Source organism: Panthera uncia, chromosome F1, assembly GCF_023721935.1.
Source record: "Panthera uncia isolate 11264 chromosome F1, Puncia_PCG_1.0, whole genome shotgun sequence".
Taxonomy (NCBI): domain Eukaryota; kingdom Metazoa; phylum Chordata; class Mammalia; order Carnivora; family Felidae; genus Panthera; species Panthera uncia.
Genome location: NC_064813.1, coordinates 20,950,439 through 20,977,460, shown reverse-complemented (window position 1 = coordinate 20,977,460; position 27,022 = coordinate 20,950,439). Strand labels below are relative to the sequence as shown.

Below are 27,022 nucleotides of genomic sequence, written 5' to 3'. Positions count from 1 at the left end.
TTCAGTTGAGCATCCTACTCTTGATTTCAGCTCAGGTCATGATCCCAGGGTCTTGGCATTGAGCCCCACATTGTGAAGCCTGCTTAAGATCCTCTCTCTCCCTCTCCTTCTCCCTCTCTCCTCCCTCCCGCCCCCCTCGCCCCTCTCTCCCACTCAGGCTTTCTCTTTCTCTGTCTAAATTTTTTAAAAATGTGGTATAACATGAGATTTTAGCATGAGATTAAAAGAACTTTTGCTATTTGAGTAGAAAGTCATGCTATTTGTCTTAATGGGAAATGATCTTCACTGATGTAATTAGGACCATATTATGTAAAAGAAATTTGCTTTAACAAAGTACAGATATCAAAAAATGGAGGAAAAAAACTCAGCTAAATAAGATACATATGTTCAGAAGCAATTTACTATATATTTATAATGAACTTTGATCAAACTATTTTTATCTGTTCATTTGTCTTGACTCTGAAATGGAAATGTTCTTAGAAATTATTATTATTATTATTTTAAATGCTTATTTATTTTTGAGAGAGAGAGAGAGGCAGAACGTGAGTAGGGAGGGGCAGAGAGACACAGAATCCAAAGCAGGCTCCAGGCTCCGAGCCGTCAGCACAGAGCCCCACGCAGGCTCGAACCCACGAACCGCGAGATCATGACCTGACCCGAAGTTGGCTGCCCAACCAATTGAGCCACCCAGGCGCCCCTTTAGAAATTATTTTTTAAAGTTTATTTATTTCTTTTGAGAGAAACAGAGACAGCACAAGTGGGGGAGGGGCAGAGAGAGAGGGAGAGAGAGAATCCTAAGATTCCGCTGCCAGCACAGAGCCTGATGTGGGGCTCAAATCCACGAAGCTGTGATATCATGACCTGAGCCAAAAGCAAGAGTTGGACACTTAACCAACTGAGCCATCCAGGTATCCCAGAAATGTTCTTTAAAGAAAAATTTAACTTTCCATGGAATGTTTTTCATTAGATATAAAATAAAATCAAGAAATCCAATTAAACAGTTAAAGATAATATGTAAAAGAGGAAAATAAATGAACCAAACTTGTTATTGTATTTATAAAATTACTCAACATTTTTTATTTTTCTTTTACATGTTTGTACTGATCTTCTAAATATCTGTGTTCATTGCTCTGTTCATAGGTTTTTTGAAAAATCATGGCCCTTGTGTTTAATGTAGGATAGTGATCAGCATAGTATGTTACAAGTATATTACCTAGTATATTACAGGGAACAGGAGTTCCAGAATGAGAAATCCTAGTTTTAAATCAGCCTCTTGCTAATTGTGTTAACAGTTGAAACATTTTTAATGACACTTTTGCTCATTTGTGAAATAAGAAAAGAGTACTTTATAAGCATATCTGTTGTGATGATTTAATGACATATTCTTTAGAAAAAGAGCACATATTATTTTATATTAATACAAAGTAGAAAAATTTTCCACACGTACACCACAAGTTCATAGTAAAAATGCTTGTAATAGTTTGCAGAAATTTGAAGCAACCTCAATATTCATGGAATAACTTATGCTATAATCATATAATGGAGATACTTCACAATAGTAAAAATGTTTGAATTGTTCCTATATATACAAACACAGATGAATCTTAAAAACAAAATGGTCAATGGAAAAAATATTGCAGAATACATATAGTTGATAGAATTTATAAAAAAATTAAAAACATACAAAATGACTCTATGTATTTTTTAGAGATATAAATATATACTGTGAAGCTATAAATATTTATAATTTATAAATGTATAAATTTATAAATAATTGTAATTCATAAATGTGTAAATACATTGGAATAATAAAGAGCAAGTTTAAGGTAGTGATTACTCTGAGGAGCAGAAAAGGAAACACAATTGAGATGGATTCACAGAGACAACTGTGCAGGTGAGATTTTTATTTCTCAAAGTGGTTAGAAGATACTCAACCTAATATATTGTAATAAATAATAATAGAGAGTCTACCCCTAAGACTTGACTTAAAAAATTCTTACTGATTCACTCGTAACTCTTTTGCTCCTTGGAAAGCTTCATAATAATCAAATTTAATAACTGTACAATCCAATGCTTTGATGTGCTATACTGATCATTTTTTATTATTGGGTAATATGGCTAAGTGCTCTTTTCAAAATTTACAGTTAATTTTCTGTTTTTTAAAGTTTATTTATTTTGCGGGGAGAGGGGCAGAGGGCGAGGGAGAGAGAAAATCCCAAGCAGGCTCTGCACTGTCAGCATGAACCTGACTTGAGGCTACGTCTCATGAACCATGATATCATGACCCGAGCCAAGATCAAGAGTAGGATGCTTAACTGAGTAAGCCACCCAGGTGTCCCTACAGTTAGTTTTCTTAAAGCATATATCCAAAAATAGAACTACTCAAAGGGAATATACATTTTAATTATTTTTGGTGCTCATCACTTGATGACTTTCAAAGGTGTTTTGCAAATTTATATTCCCAAAATGAATATATTTACTTTTTACTAGAAAATAAATACTTAAAATATTTCTTAAAAACTGCTAAATAATAATAGTATTTTAAAAATTTGCTAGTGAAGCTAAGTATTCTTCTGTTTTTCATTATTAATCATACTTCCTCTTTTGTGAGTTATCCATGTTTGTCCTTTGGGAAATAGTAATTAAAATATTATTGGTAAACAAAGATCATTATAGAGTACATAGCCCAGAGGCTATGGAGTCTCGTCTTTTGGCCTATGTTTTACGAGGAATAAATGCACTGAATTAACAGAAGTTTCCTTAATTTTAATTCACTCTGAAGGGAAGGACTTACTTTTATGAATGGTAAAGAGACAATATTTTATTAGAGAAATTCTTTCTACATTTGGATTTATTCGCATCACAACATAGAGTTCTAGGTTTTCTTGTTCTGTTTCGTTTTTTACTATTTTTTTAAAATTATTTATTTATTTTGAGAGGGGGAGAGAGAGAGAGAGAGAAAGCGGGGAGGGGCAGAGAGAGGGAGAGAGAGAGAATCCCAAGCAGACTCCTCACTGTCAGCGCAGAGCCCAACATGGGACTTTATCCCATGAACCATGAGATCATGACCTGAGCCAAAATCAAGAACCTATTGCTTAACCGACTAAGCCACCCAAGTGCTCCTGCTTTTTACTATTTTTAAATTCAGAAGCTGGTTTTAGAATAGATATTGGACTTGTTTGTGAGGAATTGTTGCATTGAGGAAAATACATCATCTATTTGCTCTGTGATCCTAACCTCTCAGAGCTTTGGTTTTTTTAATCTGTAATAGGTAGTTAGAAAAATAATATATTGTATAATAACGTGTGAGATTTACTCCCATTATTTCTGCAGTGATACATGCCTACATATCTAAAGTGGTTTCTGGCATAGTTTAGGGATCTGAGAAGTTGCCGCCGCTGCTATTATGAGGAAGGGTATACAGTGTAAGAGCTCTGAAATCCTCCAGTCAAACTTACTTGTCGCTGTCTGAAGTTCTAGCGTTAGCAGTGCCTTTTTTTGTCACACGGGGACATCTCTTAGACAAGGCAATTCATTAAGACAGTATTTCTGGGGGCGCCTGGGTGGCGCAGTCGGTTAAGCGTCCGACTTCAGCCAGGTCACGATCTCGCGGTCCGTGAGTTCGAGCCCCGCGTCAGGCTCTGGGCTGATGGCTCGGAGCCTGGAGCCTGTTTCCGACTCTGTGTCTCCCTCTCTCTCTGCCCCTCCCCCGTTCATGCTCTGTCTCTCTCTGTCCCAAAAATAAATTAAAAACGTTGAAAAAAAAATTAAAAAAAAAAAAAAAGACAGTATTTCTGCCAGTATGCTTCACAGAACATAGACTCTTTGGAATGTCAGTGGTATGTCATGGAGAAGTGGGGAATGAAGAGCCAGGGGAAGGAATTCTTGATCAAATGAATTTGGGAAATACTGTGCCAAATAGATCTCAGCAGCTTTATTTTCTGAAATATTTCCCCAAGTCTTTACTATCATACAATGAATTTCTCATTGGCCGTTCGTGTGCCTGCTTGTTTTTTCTAAAGCATCTCCTACTCCATATTTTCTGGAAACACACCTTGGAACATACAGTTTTAAGACAGCCATCATTTTATACCCTTGTTCAGCTCCCCTTCTAGGAAATGGCTTGAGGGGAACAGTGAGCAGGTATCAGCGTTAGCTACCGGGGACTGGGTGATTTTAACAAGGCTACTGGGGACATTGGCTCACGACTGTGTTCTCTATACAGTTCATCCCCAGACCTCCGATTCAGTATGGCTCTGTGTGATCAGGAGAAGACTTTCAGACAACAGAGGAAAGAAAACATAAAGGAAAACATGAAGAAACTCCTGGGTCCAGAGAAGAGTGGAGGCCTGTATTCTACGCGCGATGTGAGTTGGGAAATTTTCCAATGTTACTGCAATTCAATAATAATTGTGTTTGTACTGTCTCCCAAATTTCACCCAAGTATGGAAATATTGAGTTTGAGTATTATATCTTCAGTTTTTTAAGATGAGGTAAGTGTTTCGTAAATACAGATTCTTTGAGGAAGATCATCACAAATGCTGCCCGTATTTAGCAATATTGATCAGGTACTCTTTTTACAAAGAGGCATAGGCATACTTACACACAAACAAGCTATTGATAGTAAGAAAAGATTAGCCTCAGATGTAAAAAGATCATTGAATTAATTTTATTTTATTTTTATTATTTTTTTAATTAAAGTATAGTTGACACACAATGTTGCATTAGTTTCAGGTGTACAACACAGTGTTTCAACAAGTCTCCTCATTGCGTGGTGCCCACCACAAGTGTGGCTCCCATGGGTCACCACACAACACTATTACAACACCGTTAATGATATTTTCTGTGCTGTACTTTTCATCTCTGTGATTTATTCATTCTATAACCATAATTCTGTATCTCCCACTCCCTTCGCCCATTTTGGCCATCCCTCTAGCTCCCTCCCCTCTGGGATCATTGAATTAACTTTAATATGGACTAAGATTAAACAATTGTGAGACTTATCATCACCAAACAAGAAGAAAGTGCTACAAGTCTTGTCAATGATAACACAGTTAACCAAACTATGTAGATGTGAATGGGAGAGATAAAAGGAAATGTTTCAAATTCTTAATATTTCATCACAGGAAGCTAAAGTCTATCATCCCAGATTGACCAAATAGTTAAGAATGATGACCTCTACTTTTTAATGTTTTCATCATCCTAATGATAGAGAGATCTTAAAATTAAAATATTTTTGTGAACAAATATAGGAAGTACAATCCTTCATTTGTACTTTAACTTCTTTTTCTTCCCTTAATTTCCAGGAAAATAAATATCATTTATTGTTCAATAACATGTAATGTGTAAACCAGTTGTTGGCTATTTGCCCATTTATTCATTTTTCCCTTCACTGATCTATCATCTATCTACCCATCTATCCACCTGTCCATCCATTTATTGGTCTATCCTTTTATTAAATGCATAAGTAACGCATTTATGTGTGTGTGTATACACACACACACACACACACACACACACTCCCATACATGCACACATAGACCAAGGATTCAAGATTATTATAAATTAAGGGCAAAATGCAATTGGAAATGAGACATAAATTCTGAATAAGGGAGCCAGATAGGCACATCTGTCCCAAATGTGATTGCAGATTTCCAAATGTGTTATTTGGTGGACATAGGGGTGTTTGAAAGCCAATCTGCTGCTGCTGCTGGAATGACTTTTTTGTTAAAGGAGTAGACTCTGTGGTAAAGTGTTGCTTATATGGAATTTTTGCTGAAGGAAAGCTTGGAGGAGAAGCAAAACCTCTACTGAGGTTTCTATTAAGAAAAAAAAAGAAGAGAGACTTCTTTTCAACCATCCATCTTGCTTGTCACCATACAAATCCCTGGTAGCACTTGTGGTTGATCATTGTCTCAGGTTAATTACTCTTTGAAGACATTTCCTTCTCTGCATATTACTCAGAAGTTTCTAGCTTCTTGAGAAATTTTTGTCTTCGTTTGTTGTTTTTAATGTATAGTGAATCTTTCAGCAACAGTTCTACAATCTTCTTTTCGTCCCCATCCTTGTTTGGAATTGTTATACCCTTGGAGCAGAGAAATGGTATTTCAAGTTTTCTTTCTTTTTTTTTTTTTTTTTTTTTTTTCATTTCTGCCATTTGTCACTTGTTGAGCCACTGCTAAAAACTAGAGATGAGCAAAGCTGGACAGTCACTTTCCTCGGTGAGTTTAAAGCCTAGTTGCAGAGAAAGACATTTAAGCAGATAACACAGGTTCTTTTTAAAAAGAGGCGTGAATGGAAGGATGGAAGAGCTTGCAATAGGGTGACCCACTCTCTCTCTGTGGTGGAGAGATGCCGATCGGGTTCAGGACTCACTGACCCAACATAGGGCAGCTCAGCATATTGAATATGTCAAGCTGAAGGAGTTTGAGAAAACAGAAGCAGTAAGCTCTCTGTGACCTCCTCCCACCCTTCTCCCCTGCGGCAGGCATAAGACCCTCATGCAAGAGGACCCCTCCCTGTACCTGGAGGAAAAGAGCATCCTTATCTCCAAAGGCAAAGGGATTCCAAGAAGAATATAAACAGACAGGTCTTGCTAAATTTCCTCCAGTTTTCTACATTTCCACTCATCCTCCGGCCTATCCTGCTTTTATATGACTACCCACTCTTCATCAAACCCAGCATTAAAAATACTCAGGTATAACTAGTTCTTTGCATATTCATTTCTTTATGAAGGTTCCCATGTCACATAAAACTTCCCTTAAATACATTTCTATGCTTTTCTCCTGTGAATCCCTCTTGTCAGTTTCATTTTCAGAGCCAGTCAGGGACCTTAAAAGGGTCGAGGAAAACCTTTTCCTCCCCTGCAATGGAAAGTCCTCCTTGGAATTGAAGACTGTTGGTCAGGCCTCGAGCAATGAGTTTGCTAGAAAACAAGCAGGGAATGGATACCTCTGTGATTCCTGGCCGTCAGTTTCTCTTGGGAGACTCTTTTTTTGTAATCTCAGTGTTTCCCTGCTTAGCTGCTTTCCAGTTATTTGCAACAATTATTTCTTTCCCTCCCAGCTGCTGATCTATGCTCTGCTCCCCTCACAACTGATAGAGTTGTCTCCTAATCAAAGAGAGATCAAATGTCATCAGATGACAAATCCTTCATTTCTTGCCAGAGGATTGCCATATCCCATAACCGATGCTACCCTTTGCTCCTGCCCTCTTGAATTCAGTGGAGAAAACAGCTCCTTTCTTTCAAATGCAGATCTACATCAGATACAGATTGCCAACCCCAACTAAGAGCCCCAGGATATCAATTGGTCCTCCCAGAGCCGCTGCACCACCCCCCCCCCTTTGTCTGCCTCTACCTCTGTATAGATTTTTACTACAAAAATACAAACTCCGACATGAAGGGGAAAAAAGGAACAACAAAAAGTCTCCCTGGGATGTGCATTCCCTTCCCCCCTCTCTCTACTTCTCTCCCTATGTTCACAAACTTCTCTAGAGTTTTCTGCACAATCTCATTCTCCTTCCTCACTTTCTCAGACCTCATGATTCTACCACATCTGCTCCTCCAGTCGCCAGTACTAATAAGTACAAAAGACCTGGCCCTGTCTCTCCCCAGCCCTGTAGGTGCAAATGATAGATGCTTCCCTACTTTTTGAAACATTCTCTATTCAGTGCAGAGTCTGCTTCCTGTCCTCTGTCCCCCACCCCGCACCTCTGACCCTCCCCGCTTGTGCTCTCTCTCTCTTAAAAACAAATAAAACATTAAAAAAATTTTTTTCTCTCCCTTCTATGTCACCCACCGCCTGTGTACGAAGAATTTCCCCATGTAGGTCAACAACTTAGAACCTCCCTTCTGAGCTTCAGGCCTGAATATCTAGGTACCTACTTGATTCCTTCACTGGTATCTCTTGCATCTCAAACTCAGCAGGTCTGAATCTGAGCACAACACCTCTATTTTCTGTAGTTCCTCTAAGGCCTGTCCTCCCTCCCCCATGTCCTGTTCACTCTCAAACCCAAGCTTAAAAAACTTTTCCTGCTCTTAGGATTGGCTTCTTGGCATCTTTCTAGCATCCATTTTTGCCAGTTCACCCCCAGTTCACCATACTCCTTCACTAGGTGCCTCTTGGTCCCATGTCCCCTCAGAACCTTTCCCCGTGTGGTGCTTTTCCACACAGTTTCTTCTCTCTCTGTGTGCTTCCCTTCTCTCCTCTCTGTGCTTCCCTGTGCCACCCTGTCCCCGCCCCACCGCCTTTTGGGGTACCTAGGACCCTCCCAACTTTAAGCACCACATACTTAGCTTCTTCTGAGGCTGTTGTCCTCACCAGCTCCTCCCTCCTTCCCCCCACATCTGTTAGATCTCAGTTATATTCTCTATATTAATGGCACAAATATATGCACATTATCTTTTTAGCATTTACAACACGTATACTTAAAAAATACTTGTACAGATATTCGTTTAATGTCTGTTCTCTCCAGTGGAATATAAGTTACATGAAGACCAGGGCAGTGGCTGTGTTATTTAACCTTCATATTCCCAGCACCTGGCAAAGGCTCCTTAGCACACGGTAGACCCTCAGTAAGTCTTGCGTTGTGGGAGTCAGGGCACAGATTCAGGAGGTAGCTTCGCACTGCCTCCAGGCGATGAAGTAGCTAGAGGGAGGGATCAGAGACTCTGAACCCAGGAACACAGAATCAGGTCGTGAGGCAGGAGACGCAGGTGGAGGAGAAGGTTTGGAGGAAAAGATCCCAGCTTGAACTGTTCAATTAGAAACGTATGTGTGCGGGGGCGGGGTGCCTAGCTCAGTTGGTCGAGCGTCTGACTTTGGCTCGGGTCATGATCTCACAGGTCAGGAATTCAAGCCCTGCATTGGGCTCTCTGCTGTCAGCACAGAGTTCGCTTCAGATCCTCTGTCCCCCTCTCTCTGCCCCTAGGCAGTCCTCTTTTTGTGGAAAAAGGAGTGTTCCTGGGAAAATGAAACTTGGCCTCATATTCATACTAATTGGCTTTTCTGCAAGGGATGGAGAATAAAGTAATTCTGTGTTCCGTGGAATTTTCTTCAAAAATATTAAATCCGTGTTTTTGGAAGTCGTTCCTGGAATTATTGTAGTTGTTTCGGTTCGGTCTAGAGTTGTTTTCTCTTGTCCAGAATAATTAGATTAGATATATTCAGAACCACCCATCCCCACAAGTAATGTTTTCCTGTTTTTTAAAAAAATTTTCTTCATCTTTGAGAGAGAAGGAGCATGAGCAGGGGTGGGGCAGAGAGGGTGGGAAGATAGAGGATTCGAAGCACGTTCTGCACTGACAGCAGTGAGCCCGACACGGGGCTGGAACTCATGAACCATAAGATCATGACCTGAGCTGAAGTCAGATGCTTAACCAACTGAGCCATCCAGGCGTCCCTTTCCTATTTTTATGTTACTCCTTGGTGAGAAGGGTGTCTTAAGTTCCCAATTCCCTTGCTCTCTGATAAGACTTCACTTTCTACTCAGTTCTTAATTCTCAAGGCAGAGACTGTGCTTGTCTTATTCCAAGTGTTCAACAGACAGCATCCAGTTTAGGACTTCAGCGTCAAATTGAAATGTCAAATAAATTAGAGCAGCATAAACTTGGGCACGGTCCTTCACTTCTGTGCTTCACCTGTAAAATGGAGCCTGGGGCTCTTATTAGGTCACAGGATGAGTACTACTGCTTATAAGCCTCCAGCACAATGTGTAAGAGCATGTAGTAGTTGCTCAAGAAAATAGTATTGTACCTGAGTGTGGCTCTTCTGTTGCATAACACCCGAGGGCAATAATTGTCAAATTTAATAAAATCTGAGCTTTTCCATCTGGACAATGAGTTAGTCAAAGAGCCGAGGCATCTAATAACTCAGGAGTTTATTCTCTTAAATACTAAGACTTTAAAAAAATGTGTTCTCAATAATTAAAAAAAAATTTTTGAAATGTATTGATTTTAATCATTTAGATGGAAGTCTTTCTAAAGTGACAGGTCATTCCTCGTCCTGACTGAATGGATTTGAGTGTTCTCAGGTCTGTCTCCTTTCCAATCAGCTGCCATCTCTCCATGCCTTATGTGTTCCCTTGAGGTAATTTCTTCAAACCACTCCTTTCTCTTTCAACTTTGCTGTTGTGGAATTCAAATCTGATAAGCAGGCTTGTTGTTAGAACAGTGTCTCTGACTAGTGTGATTTCTTTATGAATAAAGGCCTGAGATCTTTCCTATGACTAAGACCTGCAAGCCTCTGTACGTGGGGATTTTTGGCATAGTTGGATCGTTCAGAGGCCATTCTTATGAATTTTCTGGTCTGAAAATACTTCTTGGTCAGATGAAGTTCCCAGATTATAGGCTTCTGTGAAGGGAAATGCTACTCACTAGTTTTTATGTTCCCTAGTAACTGACCATAACAAAGCAAAGCTGGTTAGGGGACTAGAGTCTGGAACTATAATAGTGGGAAAGCAAGAGAAAGTAATTTTACTTTCACCTGCATCAGAGAATAAAGAGAAAGTGTTTCGTCCCAAGGCACAATTTATGAGATACTTTCAATTTATTTATTTTTTTTTAATTTTTTTTTAACATTTATTTATTTTTGAGACAGAGAGAGACAGAGCATGAATGGGGGAGGGTCAGAGAGAGAGGGCGACACAGAATCTGAAACAGGCTCCAGGCTCTGAGCTGTCAGCGCAGAGCCCAACGCGGGGCTCTAACTCATGGACCGCAAGATCGTGACCTGAGCCGAAGTCGGACACTTAACCGACTGAGCCACCCAGGCGCCCCAAGAGATACTTTCAATTTAAACAAATATCTTTTGATGAAAATCAAAATGGACCTTGAGTAATATATTCTGTGAGTGCTATTCTTACTTAAGTTTGTCCTATAAAGGAAGTGAAAGACTAGAGAAAAGAGTCCATTTGGTGACAGAGAACGAAGCAAAGCAAAACCGTTTCTGAGGGAGGTAATAGAAGTCAACCTTGAGTAGTCAATAAGAATTTTTATTCATTTGTGTTGTTTCTGTCATCTAGAACATTCTTCCTCTTGCTCCCTCCCTTCCTGGTGACAACAGCACTTTGTACTCTCAATTCCTATTCCCCTCCCAGAATGCAAGTATCACAGGGAAGACAGTGTGAAAGTCCCAAGGGTAGAGGCCAGAAAGGAGCACTGAGCGGGTGTGAGCTTCCGAGGACTCACAAGGTGGAGTTGGAGTTTTTCTCCTCTGAGGTAGTGGTGGGATGTGAACAGCCAAAGGGATAAGAGACCTGGAAGTTGGTCTAGAAAGTAGATGTCCAAGCGGCCCAGACTGCACTCAGGAGGGTTGTCCACTATGAGGCAGGTGACTCCTGCAGACCACAGAGCTCTCGGGGAGACAGGCTCAGGGGAGGCACGTAAGAACACATGTGTCAGGAGCAAGGAAGGAGGAGGCCAATGGGGACAGGTGCTGGATTTGCTGCAGGTTTCAGTGATTTGTTTTATAAATCAGGCATTATGTGAGGAAGCTTACTGGGCTTGAAGGGCCAGCGGCCCGATGAAAACAAAATGCTAGTAACAATAATATATTTTAATTTAACGTAAACTCACTTTTTAAATTTTACATGTGAAATTATGGCTGTGCTGGGGAAAAAATGTAAATACGTTGAAACGAGATCATATACACTATTTTTTGTATGTTTCATGAAGCAAACCAAGCCAGTGAGCTCCTTCTCTTTGTGTACAAAGATGTTGCCTAAGTTTCTGACCAGAAATGGACTGGGCAGCACCTTGGGAGGGCTGGTACTGGGCACAGGGTGGTGGGGAGGCAAGGCACACTGCAGGGATTACCATTTACACAAGTCCGGGCAGCCATGTCTGCTCCTACCATTGCTAATACTGTGAGGATGCACTGGTTAATCAGACTCGATAATTGTCAACTTTGCTTCTATACTCTAATCCAAATGATAAATAATAATAATGATAATAATAACAACAACAGCAACAACCTAGGATGTACAAACTAGCAGTGTAAAACCTAACAGTTTTAATATGGAGATAATCAGTCTTTAAAAAAATCAATGCTACATTTTCTGTCCTCCTTTACATTTACAGGGTTGGCTCTCTAATTTTCAATAGAGCTTCTCTGGCACCTTTTATAAATTGGACTGGTCAGTTGAAGATCGTAAAACCAGGACCTGGCTACCTCCTGGAATGCATGTTCAAGTGCTTTGACTCTGCTTTGTGGGGCAGAGGGTTTGGAGGTGGTTGGCACTGTGGAAAATTGACTTTCAGTAAAAGTAGAGGAAGAAAGGGTTCTGATTTTATATTCATACCAGATTTCTCTTCAAACTGGCAAGAACATAGAGATAATTGGGGGCAAATTAGAGGGCATAGAAATAAATAATCAGAAATAAATTTCAATAATGTGGAATTTGTGACATTCATTCTTTATTTGCCTGATTTTTTTAAATTTAAATCCAAGTTAGTAACATTTTGTGTAATAATGGTTTCAGGAGTAGAATTCAGTGATTTATCACTTACATATAACACCCAGTGCTCATCCCAGCAAGTGCCCTCCTTAATGACCACCACCCATTCATCCCACCCCCCCCACCCAACACCCTACCAGCAGCCCTCAGTTTGTTCTCTGTATTCAAGAGTCTCTCATGGTTTGCCTCCTTCTGTTTTTAACCTTATTTTTTCATCCCTTCCCCTATGCTTTGTTTCTTAAAGTCCACATATGAATGAAATCATATGATACTTGTCTTTCTCTGACTTAGCATAATACATTCTAATTCCATCCACATTGTTGCAAATGGCAAGATTTCATTCTTTTTGATCACTGAGCAATATTCCAATATATGTATATATGTATATATATATATATATATATGTATATATATATACACACACACCACATCTTCTTTATCCATTCATCAGTCAGTGGACATTTGGGCTCTTTCCATAATTTGGCTATTGTTGATAGTGCTGCTATAAACATGGGGGTGCATGTGTCCCTTCAAAACAGCATGTCTGTATCCCTTGGATAAATGCCTAGTAGTGCAATTGCTGGGTCGTAGGGTAGTTCTATTTTTAGTTTTTTGAGGAACCTCCATACTGTTTTCCAGAGTGGCTGCACCAGTTTGCATTCCCACGAGCAGTGCAGAGGTGTTCCCCTTTCTCTGCATCGTCAACATCTGTTGTTTCCTGAGTTGTTAATGTTAGCCATTCCTCCAGGTGTGAGGTGGCATTTCATTGTGGTTTTGATTTGTATTTCCCTGATGATGAATGATGTTGAGCATCTTTTCATGTGTCTGTTAGTTATCTGGATGTCTTCTTTTTTTAAATTTTTTTTTTAACGTTTATTTATTTTTGAGAGACAGAGACAGGACATGAGTGGGAAAGGAGCAGAGAGAGAGGGAGACACAGAATCCGAAGCAGGCTCCAGGCTCTGAGCTGTCAGCACAGAACCCAATGCAAGGCTTGAATTCACAAACTGCGAGATCATGACCTGGGCCAAAGTCAATGTTCAACCAACTGAGCCACCCAGGCGCCCCTCTTGTTTTACTTTAGTGTTTATTTATTTTTGAGAGAGAGAGAGAGAATGAGAGTATGAACAGGGGAGAGACAGAGAGAGAGGGAGACACAGAATCCAAAACAGGCTCTAGGCTCTGAGCTGTCAGCATAGAGCCCAACACAGAGCTTGAACTCAAGGACAGCGAGATTATGACCTGAGCCAAAGTCAGACACTTAACTGAATGAGCCACCAGGCATCAACCCTGCCATCTGGATGTCTTCTTTGGAAAAGTGTCTCTTCATGTCTTTTCCCCATTTCTTCACTGGATTATTTGTTTTTTTTGGGTATTGAATTTGTTAAGTTCTTTATAGGTTTTGGATACTAAGCCTTTATCAGATTCATTGCCAATATCTTTTCCCATTCCATCAGTTGCCTTTTAATTTTGTTGATGGTTTCCTTCACTGTGCAGAAGCTTTGTATCTTAATCAGGTCCCAATAGTTCATTTTTGCTTTTGTTTCCCTTTTTATTTGCCTGATTTTGTCAGTGAAAAAAGAAAAAGGGATAATTTGTAAGTGATAATTACTAACAAAAATGAAACCCAGACACATAACAATCTAAATGATTATAACCATCTGTCTTTGATACTACTAGTGAGGAACTGGCGTAAGTAATTCTAACGCTTCTTAACTTTTTTGATTTGTAGTCCTCTTTCATACTAGTCAATAAAATAATAAGCCATCTTAGAAATTAAAAAATGCATTTAATGAACTGGACTAGGTGTATTAAAAGGTACTATAAGTAAAATATTTTAAGTCTATATTTTACTAAATATAATGAAGTATATTTTTATCTAATATCAGTAGAGTTATGTATTAAAAACACCTTTTTCCCAATAACAAGTGAAAAATGTTTGTTAAATGAATAATTTACCAAGGAAAAAAATTTTCTCTTTGTGTTTTTCATAATTTTTGAGCATTATTTTTAATACTTGATAGTTATGGCACAGAGGTGGTTATATACTTTTACCTCTTTAAAACATGAAATGGGGCTATGATGGTTAAATTCATGTGTCAACTTGGAGGGTGATTTTAGGTGAGATTAACATTCAGATCAGTGAATTTTCAGTACATAAATTGCCATGGGTAATGTGGGGGGAGAGGGGGTGTACAATCATTTGTAGGCCTGAATAGAACAAAAAGATCAGCCTCCCTGAGCAAGAGGGAATTCTCCAACAGACTGCCTTTCTCTTCATCTGCACTCTTGGCTCTCCTGGGTCTCCGCCTGCCAGACTTCAGACTAGAACTGTATTTTTTAAAATTTTTTTAATGTTTATTTTATTTTTGAGAGAGAAACAGAGAGTGAGTCGAGGAGGGGCAGAGAGAGAGAGAGAGAGAGAGAGAGGGAGACACAGAATCTGAAGCAGGTTCTGGGCTGTGAGCTGTCAGCACAAAGCCTGACACAGGGCTCGAACCCACAAACTGTGAGATCATGACCTGAGCTGAAGTTGGATGCTTAACCAACTGAGTGACCCAGGCACCTCTAGAACTGTATTATTGACTCCCCTGGTTCTGGAGTCTGCTGGCCCATAGTGCAGATTTGGACTTGCCATTCATCCTAATTTCATGAGCCAATTCTATATAACAAATCTCTTTCTAGAGAGGTAGATATATAGATACATCTTGTTGATTCTGTGTCTCTGGAGAACCCTGACTAATAGGGGAGCCAAGGAAGCAAAAAGTCTCTGTATAATTTTCAGACCATAAAAATTTATGAAAATGTAAAAAAAAATCCTTAAGCATTTTAGAGTTTTCTTTTGCAAGGGAGGAAATTAATAATATCCATATGCCCCTGCATTACAATAATTTAATCAAAACCACAGGATATTTGGTAAGTGAAAATTCATTTCCTGTAATCATATGAGAGAAGTATGAGAAATATTCATTGATATCATTTATGCACAAATTCTGATGCTATAAGGTCTAAATATAATCCCAAAACTTTCAATAACCTTTATTTTAAATCGTTTAGACTTTGAGCCAGGTCTAACAGCTGCATCTCATAACTCTCCAGCTTTCTTTGAAGCTATTTTGGAATGACCAAGACATTTAAAACATCAAAAGTTAGCCTTCATTTGTTAGGTAAAGTTGTGCTGATATCATCTGAAGTGACACATGAATCTGAAATATAAATTAGCTAAATATCAAATGGTTTTTTTCAATAAAGATTACCCTGTCTTTCTGAACAGTCAGTGAAAGGAAAGGGAAAGAATTATCATGTCAGTGACACCTTTGTTCACACCATGGTTCTATGACCTAACAGCTGTCTGTATGTGGACAAGGTATTTATGTGCACTGAATTGCTCTTCATCTGAAAAATGGAAATAATGCTGATCTCCTTTAGAGGCCTGGGAAGATTAAATGAAACACATTGAATGAAAGTACCCAAGCTCATACCAGGTACACAGTATTTTCTTGATAAGTTTAATCTCCCGTTTTTGTAGTTAATAAAAATTTATACTTTTATAGGTTGTTTTTAAGTTTATTTTGAGAGAGAGAGAGAGAGAGAGAGAGAGAGAGTATGTGTGAGTGAGGGAGAGGCAGAGAGAGAGGGAGAATGAGAATCCCAAGCAGCCTCTGTGTTGTTGGCATGGAGCCTGATGAGAAAGTCAATCTCACGAACCTTGAAATCATGACCTGACCTGAAATCAAGAGTCAGATGCTTAACCGACTGGGCCATCCAGGCACCCCTATCCTGTGCTTTTATAGTTTTATAATTCATATTCTGTAGTAGTTATAGAATCTAGAGTGTTACTAATAGCAAGAAGCCTCAAGGTTGTTCATTGTACCCAATATTTCTACATAGAAGTAAACAGAGTTCAAAGAGGATTTTCTTTGCCTCGGGTCACAAAGCTAGTTGTAAGGAAAGCTTTCAGAGACAGTGGAGCATAGTGAATTAAAAGCTTTCGAGTCTGACAGATCCAGCTTTGAATCCACAGGACATTACTTCCTAGCTTTATGATAATGGAAAAATGAACTTCTTTGTGTTTCAATTACTTTATCTTTAAAATGTAGGTGAAAATATATATCTCATAGAGTTATGAAAATTAAATGATAGACATAAAAACAGATTAATTCATATGTAATAAATGAGGATGGTAATTATAATCTTCATAGTCTTTCCATCATGTGATTATTCAATTTTTATGTGCAAACATCTGACATTTTTTTACCTGATAGCAGCTCAGATATCAGACTTAAAAATCTTATGTGAAAACTCTCTTTAAGAACTTACTATAAAGCAATAATGAAAACAATGGGTTATACAACAACGAATTCCAGAGCAAGTGGCTGTTTCCAGAAAATTCCTAACAATATAAAATAGGCATCCATAAATTATGCTGGGCTACTGGCTTAGGAAGAAGGGCAGCTGGGGATTGGAGAAGGTCTCATGTTCAATTTTCCAACTTTTCTTATTAAATCTGACTCCAAACAACAATACAGGTTGTATGTTCTGTGTTGAACAGTGTACTCCGTTACTAAGGGTTTTCTTTCTCTAAACTATCTGATTTGTATAGGTTTAATGTTATTATTAAAAATAACATGTTTATTTGTTTTTTGAGAGAGAGAGTGACGATCTTGGCCTGATCTTAGGCTCAGTGCTTGGCACATGGCAACAATAAATGTTCACTATTATTACTACATTGCCTATAAACTCAATTCCTCTCTCAAGGCCTAATTCAAATCCCTCCTCCTTCTAACTTCTTAGCTGGCCTGTTTACAACTACACTGTACTGTGCTCCACTCACCCACTTTATAAACCACTTCTGTTTTCTATCTTAGCTTTCCTTCCCCTCCAGATCAGTTTTTAAGAGCTTATGTGTTTTACTTTATTGACAACTTAAACATTTGTGTTTGAGAACATTCTGTGTATCTAAATATACACAGGTTCAAAGCCATTTAAATTGCTCCATTGTGCCGGTGGAATGCGTTTTCATCAGTGAGGTCCCCAAACTGCATCTAATTAGGATGCCTAGGGTCTTCCATGTTGGGACCACTTGGTATTAGACAAAGCCTTGGATGAGGAAATTAGTCCTAGGTGTCGGGCTCTTCACCGTCCTATCTCCGCTAAGACTTCCCTTTCCATATATAAGAGTTTGATAGACTTTTGGTTCTTCTAGTTCTAAAATAATAGTTCCATATATATATATTATATATATATATTATATATATATATATAATATATATATATATATATCACATTGGTCAATGAATACCCAAGGATCAGAATCCAAGTGATTGGAACACAATGCATCCGTGTTGTGTATTTTGCATTTCTGAGATTGAGTGCAGTATTTCCCCTGCAGCTGGCCCCTTGCCCCGGGGGTTCTTCTCCTGGGCAATGGCCACATCATCTGCTGGGAGCAAAGCTAGAAACCCTAACAGTCTGACCACACTCCTTCCTCTTTTGTGCCTAACGTCAGATCAGTCACCAGCTTCTCCTTGTAAATGTACCTTGATTCTGTTTCTCTCCTCACAAGCTTCGCTTTAGGGGGTAGAAGAAAGGAGGAATTGTTTGCCATTTGCACCTCAGAAGAAGAGGATACCATGACTGTTACAGATAAGATGGAACTGCCGAAAATACTTGAGCTCATCTCTGCACATGCGCTCCATGATTTGGACATTGATTTTGCAAATGAGACTTTGTCACATATGTAGAAAGGAAAACCTGATAACAGTAGGAAATTTTTATTTAACTCCAGTCAGAGCATCCCCGCACAGTTCAGGTTCTGCTCTGCTTCCCATGGGGGATTGTTTCTTCACTTTGCTTCTTCTAAAGCCTTGAATTGCTCCATGATCTAATATCTTTGCTCCATGAACTGCTCAGTCTTCTGTCTCTAACTTCTCCTTTGATAATTGTTATCACTGAGAAACAATGTCAAACAAAAGACACCTCTTCTCCCTGGCAATCTCACAATGCCTCCACATCATCCTCTGTCTGTCCAGTAAATATTTCCCTCCATCCACTCCCTATGGCTTTGTCTGTTCTTCCCACTGTCTTGTCCTCAACAGACTCTGAATTTTACTGGAAGATGTTGGATTGTACTTACCATGTGCCTGATAGTCTTAAGCAGTTGTTATTAACCATTTTGGTCTCAGAAATCCATTATACTCTTAAAAAATACCATAAACTTCTAAAATATTTTATTTATGTGAGTTATCTCTATGGATATTTACCATATTAAAAACTGAAACTGAGAAAACTTATTAAAATATGTATTTATTTTAAATATGTTGATGTTGGGGCACCTGGGTGGCTCAGTCAGTTGAGTGTCCGACTTCAGCTCAGGTCATGATCTCACAGCTTGTGAGTTCGAGCCCCGCGTCGGGCTTTGTGCTGACAGCTCAGAGCCTGGAGCCTGCTTCAGATTCCGTGTCTCCCTCTCTCTCTGCCCCTAACCCACTCACATTCTGTCTCTGTCTCTCTCAAAAGTAAATAAAAACATTTAAAAATTTTAAATATGTTGATGTCATATTAATATAAATAACATTTTATGAAAATAATCAAATTTTCAAGAACCAAAAAAAAATGAGATCCATTTTTACAATTATCTTTGTTGTTTGACTTAACAGAAAACAGCTGGATTCTCTTATCTGCTTTTGAATCCAATCTGTTGCTATATCACACATCCTGTAATTTCTTGAAAAACTCCATCACACCCTCGTGAAGTAATGAGAACAAAAAAAGGCAAATGACCTCTTACTGCTATCATGAAAATAGTTTTGACCTTGTGGACACCCTGAGAGCTGTGTACACTTTAAGAGCTGTTCCCTAGAGTAGAGAGAGAAACCACCAGCTCTCTTAAGCAATAATGGTTGAGGACCACAAAGAAAATGACAGTCTCTCCCTCTCCAAACAAACACTCGTGTTTTAGTCATGTTGCAGACAGCCTTTGCTTCTCTACTGGAAAGACTCTTGGTTGACTCATGCTGCTTCCGTTTCCAGACCGGCCTCCTTCCCTGCCCTCGTCCCTCCCTATTGAATAACTGCATCTCTAAAATTAAGAACCGGTTTCTTTTTTTATTTATGAAGCTCTCTCTACCATTTCAGTTTCTCTGATTGGAATTCACCACACCTTCTGGACCTCACGTACTCCCAACCTGTAGCGCTTTATTTTAGTAAGGCATGTTAGCATGAACCCCAATGTAGGAACCTGGGGTTTGACTCCTGACTGCAATTTATTAGTTGCATGACCCAGAACAAGTTTTCGAGGTCTTGCTTCCAAGTACCTTGGTTGCTCACCTATAAAAGAGCATAAAATCCTATACACCTGTAAAATCTTCATGTGGATTTTGTGGTAATCAAATGAGATAATTTCTATGAAATACTTAGAACAGTTCCTATCAGATAGTAATTGCTCAACAGATATCATCTGTCCCTATTCGTACTATTGTCATAATTATTATTATGTTTCTGCCTCACTTAAATAAACTATATTCCCCGGATCCACCTGTGATGACTGAAAGATAGAGACCGCTCAATGAGATTTATCTAATAAAGAGTAAATAAATTTTTTAGGTCTTGTCACATTCTTTTTTAATTGCTTGAATAATAGCATGTATTTTGAAATGAGTCAGCATAAAGGAGTAGTAAGAATTATGCGCCAAGAGGGCACAGTGCTTACTTAACTAGAAGTCACCAGTTAATAGGCCTTATGCAAGTAATATCACCATTGTAGAACTTCCATCTGCAGAATAAGCAAAGACTTTTTTGTTCACCTTGCAGGATTTTTGAGAGGATAAAAAAAATGCACCCGAAAGCAAGCCAAAAACTGCAAAGGGTCAAGTAAATATAGGGAGTTATGGTTGTTATTTTTAAATAGAGTTAGTTGGTGTTTTAGCAATGTCTGCCTTCTAAGAGACATTAATTCTTGATTGTCTTATATGAAACATTTTCCTTTTTAAAAATTAGTTATTATTAAGGTATGATGGAATTTACAATTCCTGATTACCAAATGTAAAACATATAACATAAAAGTTGAAACAAAACAGAAATGTATTTTATGGCTTCATAAATGATCTCTTTGTTTCATCATCCCAGGTGCCTGTGGTGGCCATACTGGGCTCAGGTGGAGGGTTCCGAGCCATGGTCGGATTCTCCGGTGTGATGAAGGCACTATATGAATCAGGAATTTTGGACTGTGCTACTTACGTTGCTGGCCTTTCTGGCTCCACATGGTTAGTATGCATTTTAAATCTTAGTTATATCATGCTAAATGTTTTGCATTTATCTACCTCAAACCTTAGAAAAGAAAAGAAGATTTAGAAAATTAACCTTAACTTCATGTTACTGAAGTATTGCAGCTTCATTGAATAATTTGCTTCTTAAAAACGTTTTTTACGGCAAATTCATACATAATGATGACTCTTGTCATAAATTTACTCCCTTTAAGCCTGTTTGTAACTTAAAATGCAGTTAAATGTAAAATTTAAAAATAGATCAATTGAAATTCTATATAAATATCACAGAGGTGGAATAACATACTCCACCCGTAATTAATTTAATCTTCCTATAATTTTCTGATTTGTAATCTTTCAGCAATCATGTCTAAGTCTCCATGATTCACTGGGTATTCACTTTCTTCTCTAGGGCAAATAGAATGAAATGCAAGATACCTTAGTATATAAAAGAAGAAAAACAACTTTTGAATGCAGAAATGCAATAAGTTTCACTGATTTGCATATAATTGTGAAATTAATCCTTTAAATGTATTTAAGCGCAGCTAAATCTGGATAGAAACATAAAACATCTGCATGTATAATATTTGTGCACTGTAGATTTGACTTTTCACAAACGTGTATAAAACATGTTCAAAGACTCTACTGTGTACTTTTTGGTTTGCCTAACTCATAGAAGCACATTGAAAATCAAATATTAGTTCTTCCCCAGATGTCTCAACTATGAGTGTCACCTTATTACAAAATGTCTGACTTTGATTTACAAGGCTTTTTAATCATGCAGCCATAGTAAAGTTCATCTATTATAATACTATACTAAATATGTCTAGCACTCTAAAATTTCTGTACCTTCTCATCCTGTGAGATGGATCTGAGTTTTTTCATTTTTCAACTAAAGAAAATTTGACTCAGAAGCCAAGTGATTTGAACCAGCATGTAAAGTCAGGCTTTTGATCCTCTGTTCTAGCATTCTTTGAATTAAACCATAACCTTCTATTGGACAGGTATAGATTCTACATAGAGATTCACCTATAAAGAGTCTATAGTTTCTTAAACATTTTGAATCAGATTCTTTAGCTAAGAAACAAAAACTTAGAATTATGGTTGCCACCTTCTTTGTATGTACCCTCAAAATGATTTATCTCTTTTGAAAAAAGGGTGTAGCCCATCATTATTCTTTCCCTTGAAGGAAAGAACAGGCACCTGCCTGTTTAATGAGTAATATGATGGAAAAACTTGGACCCTTAGATTAATTCGCCTACCCAAGCATTTTGTTATTACTCTTTGAATGGCTTTCTTTCTCTGAATTCAATATTTGTTAGATCCCTGTGGTCCGTCCCTGACTGATACATTACAGGAAGCTTACTTTCTTAGACTCAGCTAGTAAAGACAGAGCAGGTATGATTTGGGGTGCTGATTTGAGGGCATAATAATGCATGTTTAGGCTTAATTAGAGCTGCAGTCATTGAGTTGGTTCTGGATTTGGGGCAACTTTGGGCAACATCTTATATTCTGTCGGGATTCGAAAAACAAGTCCTGCAAAATGTAATTAGAATTTCAAATGTTACAGGCCAATCATTTAAACATTTACAGGCCATGTGTTTCTATATACAAAAATTTCTATATACAAAAAATTGTCTAAATTCCTCAAGATTAGCCTTCACTAATTTATTCTATTTCCTTAAAGGGACACTCACTCCTAAAATCCTTACAATTGATTTTCACCTGAAAGCACCTAACTTTCAAATATAATGGTGTCTTGAAATTCTTTTCCTCCTTGACTTTTTGGGGGAGCCAGGGAGGATGAGGTTGGCAGTTGGGACATTTCACACATTAGCTGTCCCTCTTACAAATCCCTCTTACTATGCCTTTTAGTTTTTATTTCCTCCTCTCTTATTGCTCTGCCCTCCATACTGTCTTTACTACTTTCACTGCTTTTCTCCTTAATGTGAGGAGACCTCCTTTTTGTTCTGTTATATCTACACCCCCCCCTTGGTAATTTCACCAATTTCTACCACTTCAGCTATTACTACCAATAATTTAGTTCATGGGACTCTAGAACACCCCAAAAGCTAATGGACCAAAAAGAGAAGGAAATCCCTAATGGACAATGCAAAGTAGCTGTCAGAGAAGAGCATCACGTAAAAAACGACCCAGAGGTCAAGGGTGGAGAGTACTTCAAGAAGTAGTGGGTCTTTTAATAGAGTGAAACATGTGTGAGAAGCTTAGCTTAGAACTGGGTTTGGAAATCTTTAGTGGTTTTAGCAAAAATCACTAAAGGAAATAAAGAAAACTCTTGATCTTGAAATTGCAAGTAAGAAGTGAATAGAAGATGAAGAAAGGTGGGGAGGTAAACCTTTCAGGTGCTGTATTTCAAGAAGGGGAATATAGGAACTTGGGGAAGGGTTTTGGTTTTGTTTTATTTTCAGAATTTCAGGGACTTGGATATTTTTGTAGAAGTCTGAAGTAAAGGAAATAATGTAAAAGGATAGATGGAAGGTAAAGAAATAGGTGGTTCGTGGATAGAAAAAGATTCAGACAGAGACAGGACGGGACAAGAGAAGAAGCACAAGTGAAAGCTGTTCATTGTGGAGAGAAGAGATACTTCCTGAACAGAAGAAAAGGTGGTCAGGATGATGCATGTTCATTTTCTCTTGAACAGTATAGGCAAGAAGGTAAAAAGTTCAAAGGAAGGAATTCGGAAAGACTTGGATAAACAAATTACACTCTTGTGTAAGTTTTTATATTCTGCTGACACATGACCATTACTTGGCACAAATGAGGTAATACGGAAATATTTGGAGAAGCCCTGGACCTCCCAAAAAGGTTTCTGTGATCACAAAAGAGAATTTTATGTAGGACAAAGGCTTCCCTTGTAATTGCTACTACCCTTATGGTAATTATTTCTGAAATTATTTTGGGATGATACTGTGCTATTCATTACATATAAATGTTAGCCAACCAGTTGGCACAACTCTCTTCCCCAGTACAGCTTCATCTGCAGAATCATAAGGGGCTGTGGGCTCTTGACTGCCACGCTTGTATGACCTTGCCATCTAAAGACAAATCAGAGTAGCTCTGCAATGATAGCAGTGGGGCTCAGTCCATTAAAGTGACCCAAACGGAATTCAAGAAGGAGAACTTTCAGTTCAGGAGTCTGAAGACTTCCTGCAGCATTGAACAATGAAACAATTTTAGGAGACGTTGCCAGATAAGAGGTGATAGTCTAAAAGATCAAGGTGTAAGTTAGAGAAAAATATGTTGTTTGGGGTGGTGACTGTGCTTGGCTTGTTCGCTTAATGAATCTCTCCAGTTTATCACACACCGAATGACTAAATGAAGATTTGCATAAGTAACTGCCTTTTGAGGGGAAAATTAATCTAGAGATTTCTTTAGGGTTTCAGGCTATTTGCTCCACAAATGTCAAGGGTCTTCTCAAGCCATTCCGAATTTTAGTTGCTTTTGAGACTTGCTTTTGACACTTTTTTAGGCATAGAAATTCTATATGTTTACCCCTAAGGATTCTGATTTGGCAAGTCCTTGGAGGCCAGGCACTGATATTTTAAAACATTGGCCGGGCGATCTGGAGGAAGAAACTGCACTGAGAATTCCTTGTGCAGTTTTGACATGATTTAAGTATTAGAATTTCACACTTAGCCTAAAATGCATTCGTATGGAGAGAATGATGTGTTCCATCATATAAATATGTTGAAAAATTAGAGGCTGATATCTTCAGATTTATAGAGAAATAAGTTGAGGATCCTTCCATTCATTAATTAACTATTTGTAAAGGCCCTGCTATGTCTAAGTCACTTAGTTTCAGAAATTTGATTGGTATAATTGGGAATCACGTATTAGTAAAGAGATGAAAATTAAGACTTAACTATAGAGTTGCAAATTGGGGTGATGTTTGTGTGCTTTAGATGGTAGCATGTCCACAGACACTAGTAACAGTGAATCCTGCCTTGGTGCAACCAAGGAAACAAAGACAGCTATTTAAGGAAAACTGGCCATTGCCTACCCCTCCATCTTTAGCATCACCAAAGCTAAAACTCAGGTCTTGCATGTCACCATGATGACATCATGAAAAGTCTGTCCAGTTCACACTCATGAATTCTAAAAAATAAATGCTGAACAAGCAGAGAACATTAACCCAGTGCCAAAGGCTGAGGTATCTAGGTCTTTTTGTCTTTAGCTAGGGCTTGTATCCTCAAACCAAGTGCTTCATAGTAGGGAAAGAATCAGAGAGGGAAAGGGGGAGAGAAAAATTCCCTCAAGTGAATGAGTTTACTTCAGCATTTAGAGAAAAGAAATGGACTACAACCTTCCTACATGGAACAGAGAGAATTGGGCTGACATCTGTATAATTTTTGGCCATTTAAAAAAATCTACCTCTGAAACTGTGGCACAAGTCCTAGCTTCTGAGCAATTCTCAAACCCCAGAGGAAGGACTTTCTTGATCTGGAGCCAATGGCTAACACTGAGGAGAAGGGAAGGGAAGGGAAGGGAAGGGAAGGGAAGGGAAAGGAAAGGAAGGGCCTTCAGATCTTGCTGGGGGCAATTCATGGGGCAAAGGTACTTACTAGAATCATAAGTTGATTCATTTAAAGACCAGCTAAGTAGAGATGGAGAAGGGAAGTCTTAAATAATGTTATTTCAGATTTGAGTAATTACATCTTTCTGCTGAGGAGTTGGAAATGACAACTTCCAACAGCAGAATGATCATATTATTTCCTTTTTATCTGTCTTTTGAAAAGATTATTCTGAGGCTAAATTGTTCTCTACTGACATTAAGTGTTTGGTCCTTTTCTTTATTTTTACCCTGCTTCATTAAGGAAAGGATTTAATGTATCTTATAAAGTAAAACTGGGTTGCATACAATAAGGATAGAAGTGAAAAAAGGTAAGTAAATATATAACTAGAAATTCAATTAAAAATTCATTCTATAACCTATAGCTCTGAAAAGCATGAAACACAGGCTTGAGTTTAAGCCTTCTAAAGTCCAAGGCAAAATCGAACTATGTAAAATCCAATTGCATAATATAATTTTTAAAAAGCTAAGGGCAAACCAATTGTCCATGGAGGTAGAAATTATTCTTGTTAATAAAACCAGTAAAGAAGTTCTTAGTGTTCCCATAAAGAATGAAGCATATCCTGGATAGTTCCAGAGTCAACCAGTCAGAGGCACCAAAAGATGTTTTATTTTCCTATTTTTATTATGTTCTTAAATACAAACCAATGCATTCCATCAATGCACGCAATTATTGAAAAGTAGGATGAGGTCCAGAAAACCAGACATTTATTGATTTTTATGAGTCATGTGATAGACCTTAGAATAACTACAGGAGTAGACAGACCCTGGTATCTCTCAAGTACTCTAAGCTGTATTTTTATAGATATTTGGTAATTATCCCAGGCTTGAGTCTGGAGTAAGTCTTTTTTATTTATCTTTATCACATGTTTTGGGGGAATTTTAGGAATCCAATTTATGTAATAAAGATCTTTTAAGAATTCTTATTTGTTTTTATTTATTTATTATTAAGTTTATGTTATTTTGAGAGAGAGAGAAAGTACACATGTGCACACAGGAGGGGCAGAGGGAGAGAGAGAATCCCAAGTAGGCTCTGTCCTGTCAGCGCAGAGCCTGACACGGGGCTTGATCCCACAAACTGTGAGATCATGACCTGAGCTGAAGTTAAGAGTTGGACACTTAACCAACTGAGCCACCCAGGCGCCCCAAGGATTTTTATTTAAAAAAATTTTTTTGTGGGAGGAGCGCCTGGGTGGCTCAGTCGGTTAAACGTCCGACTTTGGCTCAGGTCATGATCTCCCAGTCTGTGAGTTCAAGCCCCGCATCAGGCTCTGTGCTGTCGGTTCATAGCCTGGAGCCTGCTTCGGATTCTGTGTCTCCCTCTCTCTCCGCCCCTCCCCAACTCACGCTGTGTCTCTGTCTCTCAAAAAATGAATAAACGTTAAAAGGTCTCTCATCACTCTCCATTTGTTAACTTATAATTATTCTCAACTTGTCTCCAAAGAACTCTGAATCCAATAAGAAATTCTAATTTCATGTGAAATGGAAGTAGTTTGGTCTCTAAGAACTGAAATCTTGTTTAAGAGATTTAATAAGCCTATCAGGGGAGAAGACACATTTTAAATTCTCATTCTGTTATTAATTGGGGAACTGTGAACATTTATTTAAATTCATCAATCCTCTCTTTCCTCATCTTTAAAATAGAAGAATTGAAAGCATTTCAGGTCTTCAAGGCAATAGCTTATGTACAGTTAACCAGCCCAGGCTTCAG

General features: G+C 38.4%; 1 protein-coding gene across 2 annotated transcripts in view; it reads left to right on the top strand.

The window, feature by feature from the left end:
* The window catches only part of PLA2G4A (phospholipase A2 group IVA), a 162,507-nt gene that overhangs the window by 83,132 nt on the left and 52,353 nt on the right, over nt 1–27,022 (top strand). For both annotated transcript variants that reach the window (XM_049634056.1, XM_049634055.1), the window contains 2 exons: nt 4,226–4,367; nt 20,584–20,720. In XM_049634056.1, the coding sequence (XP_049490013.1) occupies nt 4,226–4,367; nt 20,584–20,720 (279 nt within the window). The remainder of the gene's footprint in view (nt 1–4,225; nt 4,368–20,583; nt 20,721–27,022) is intronic.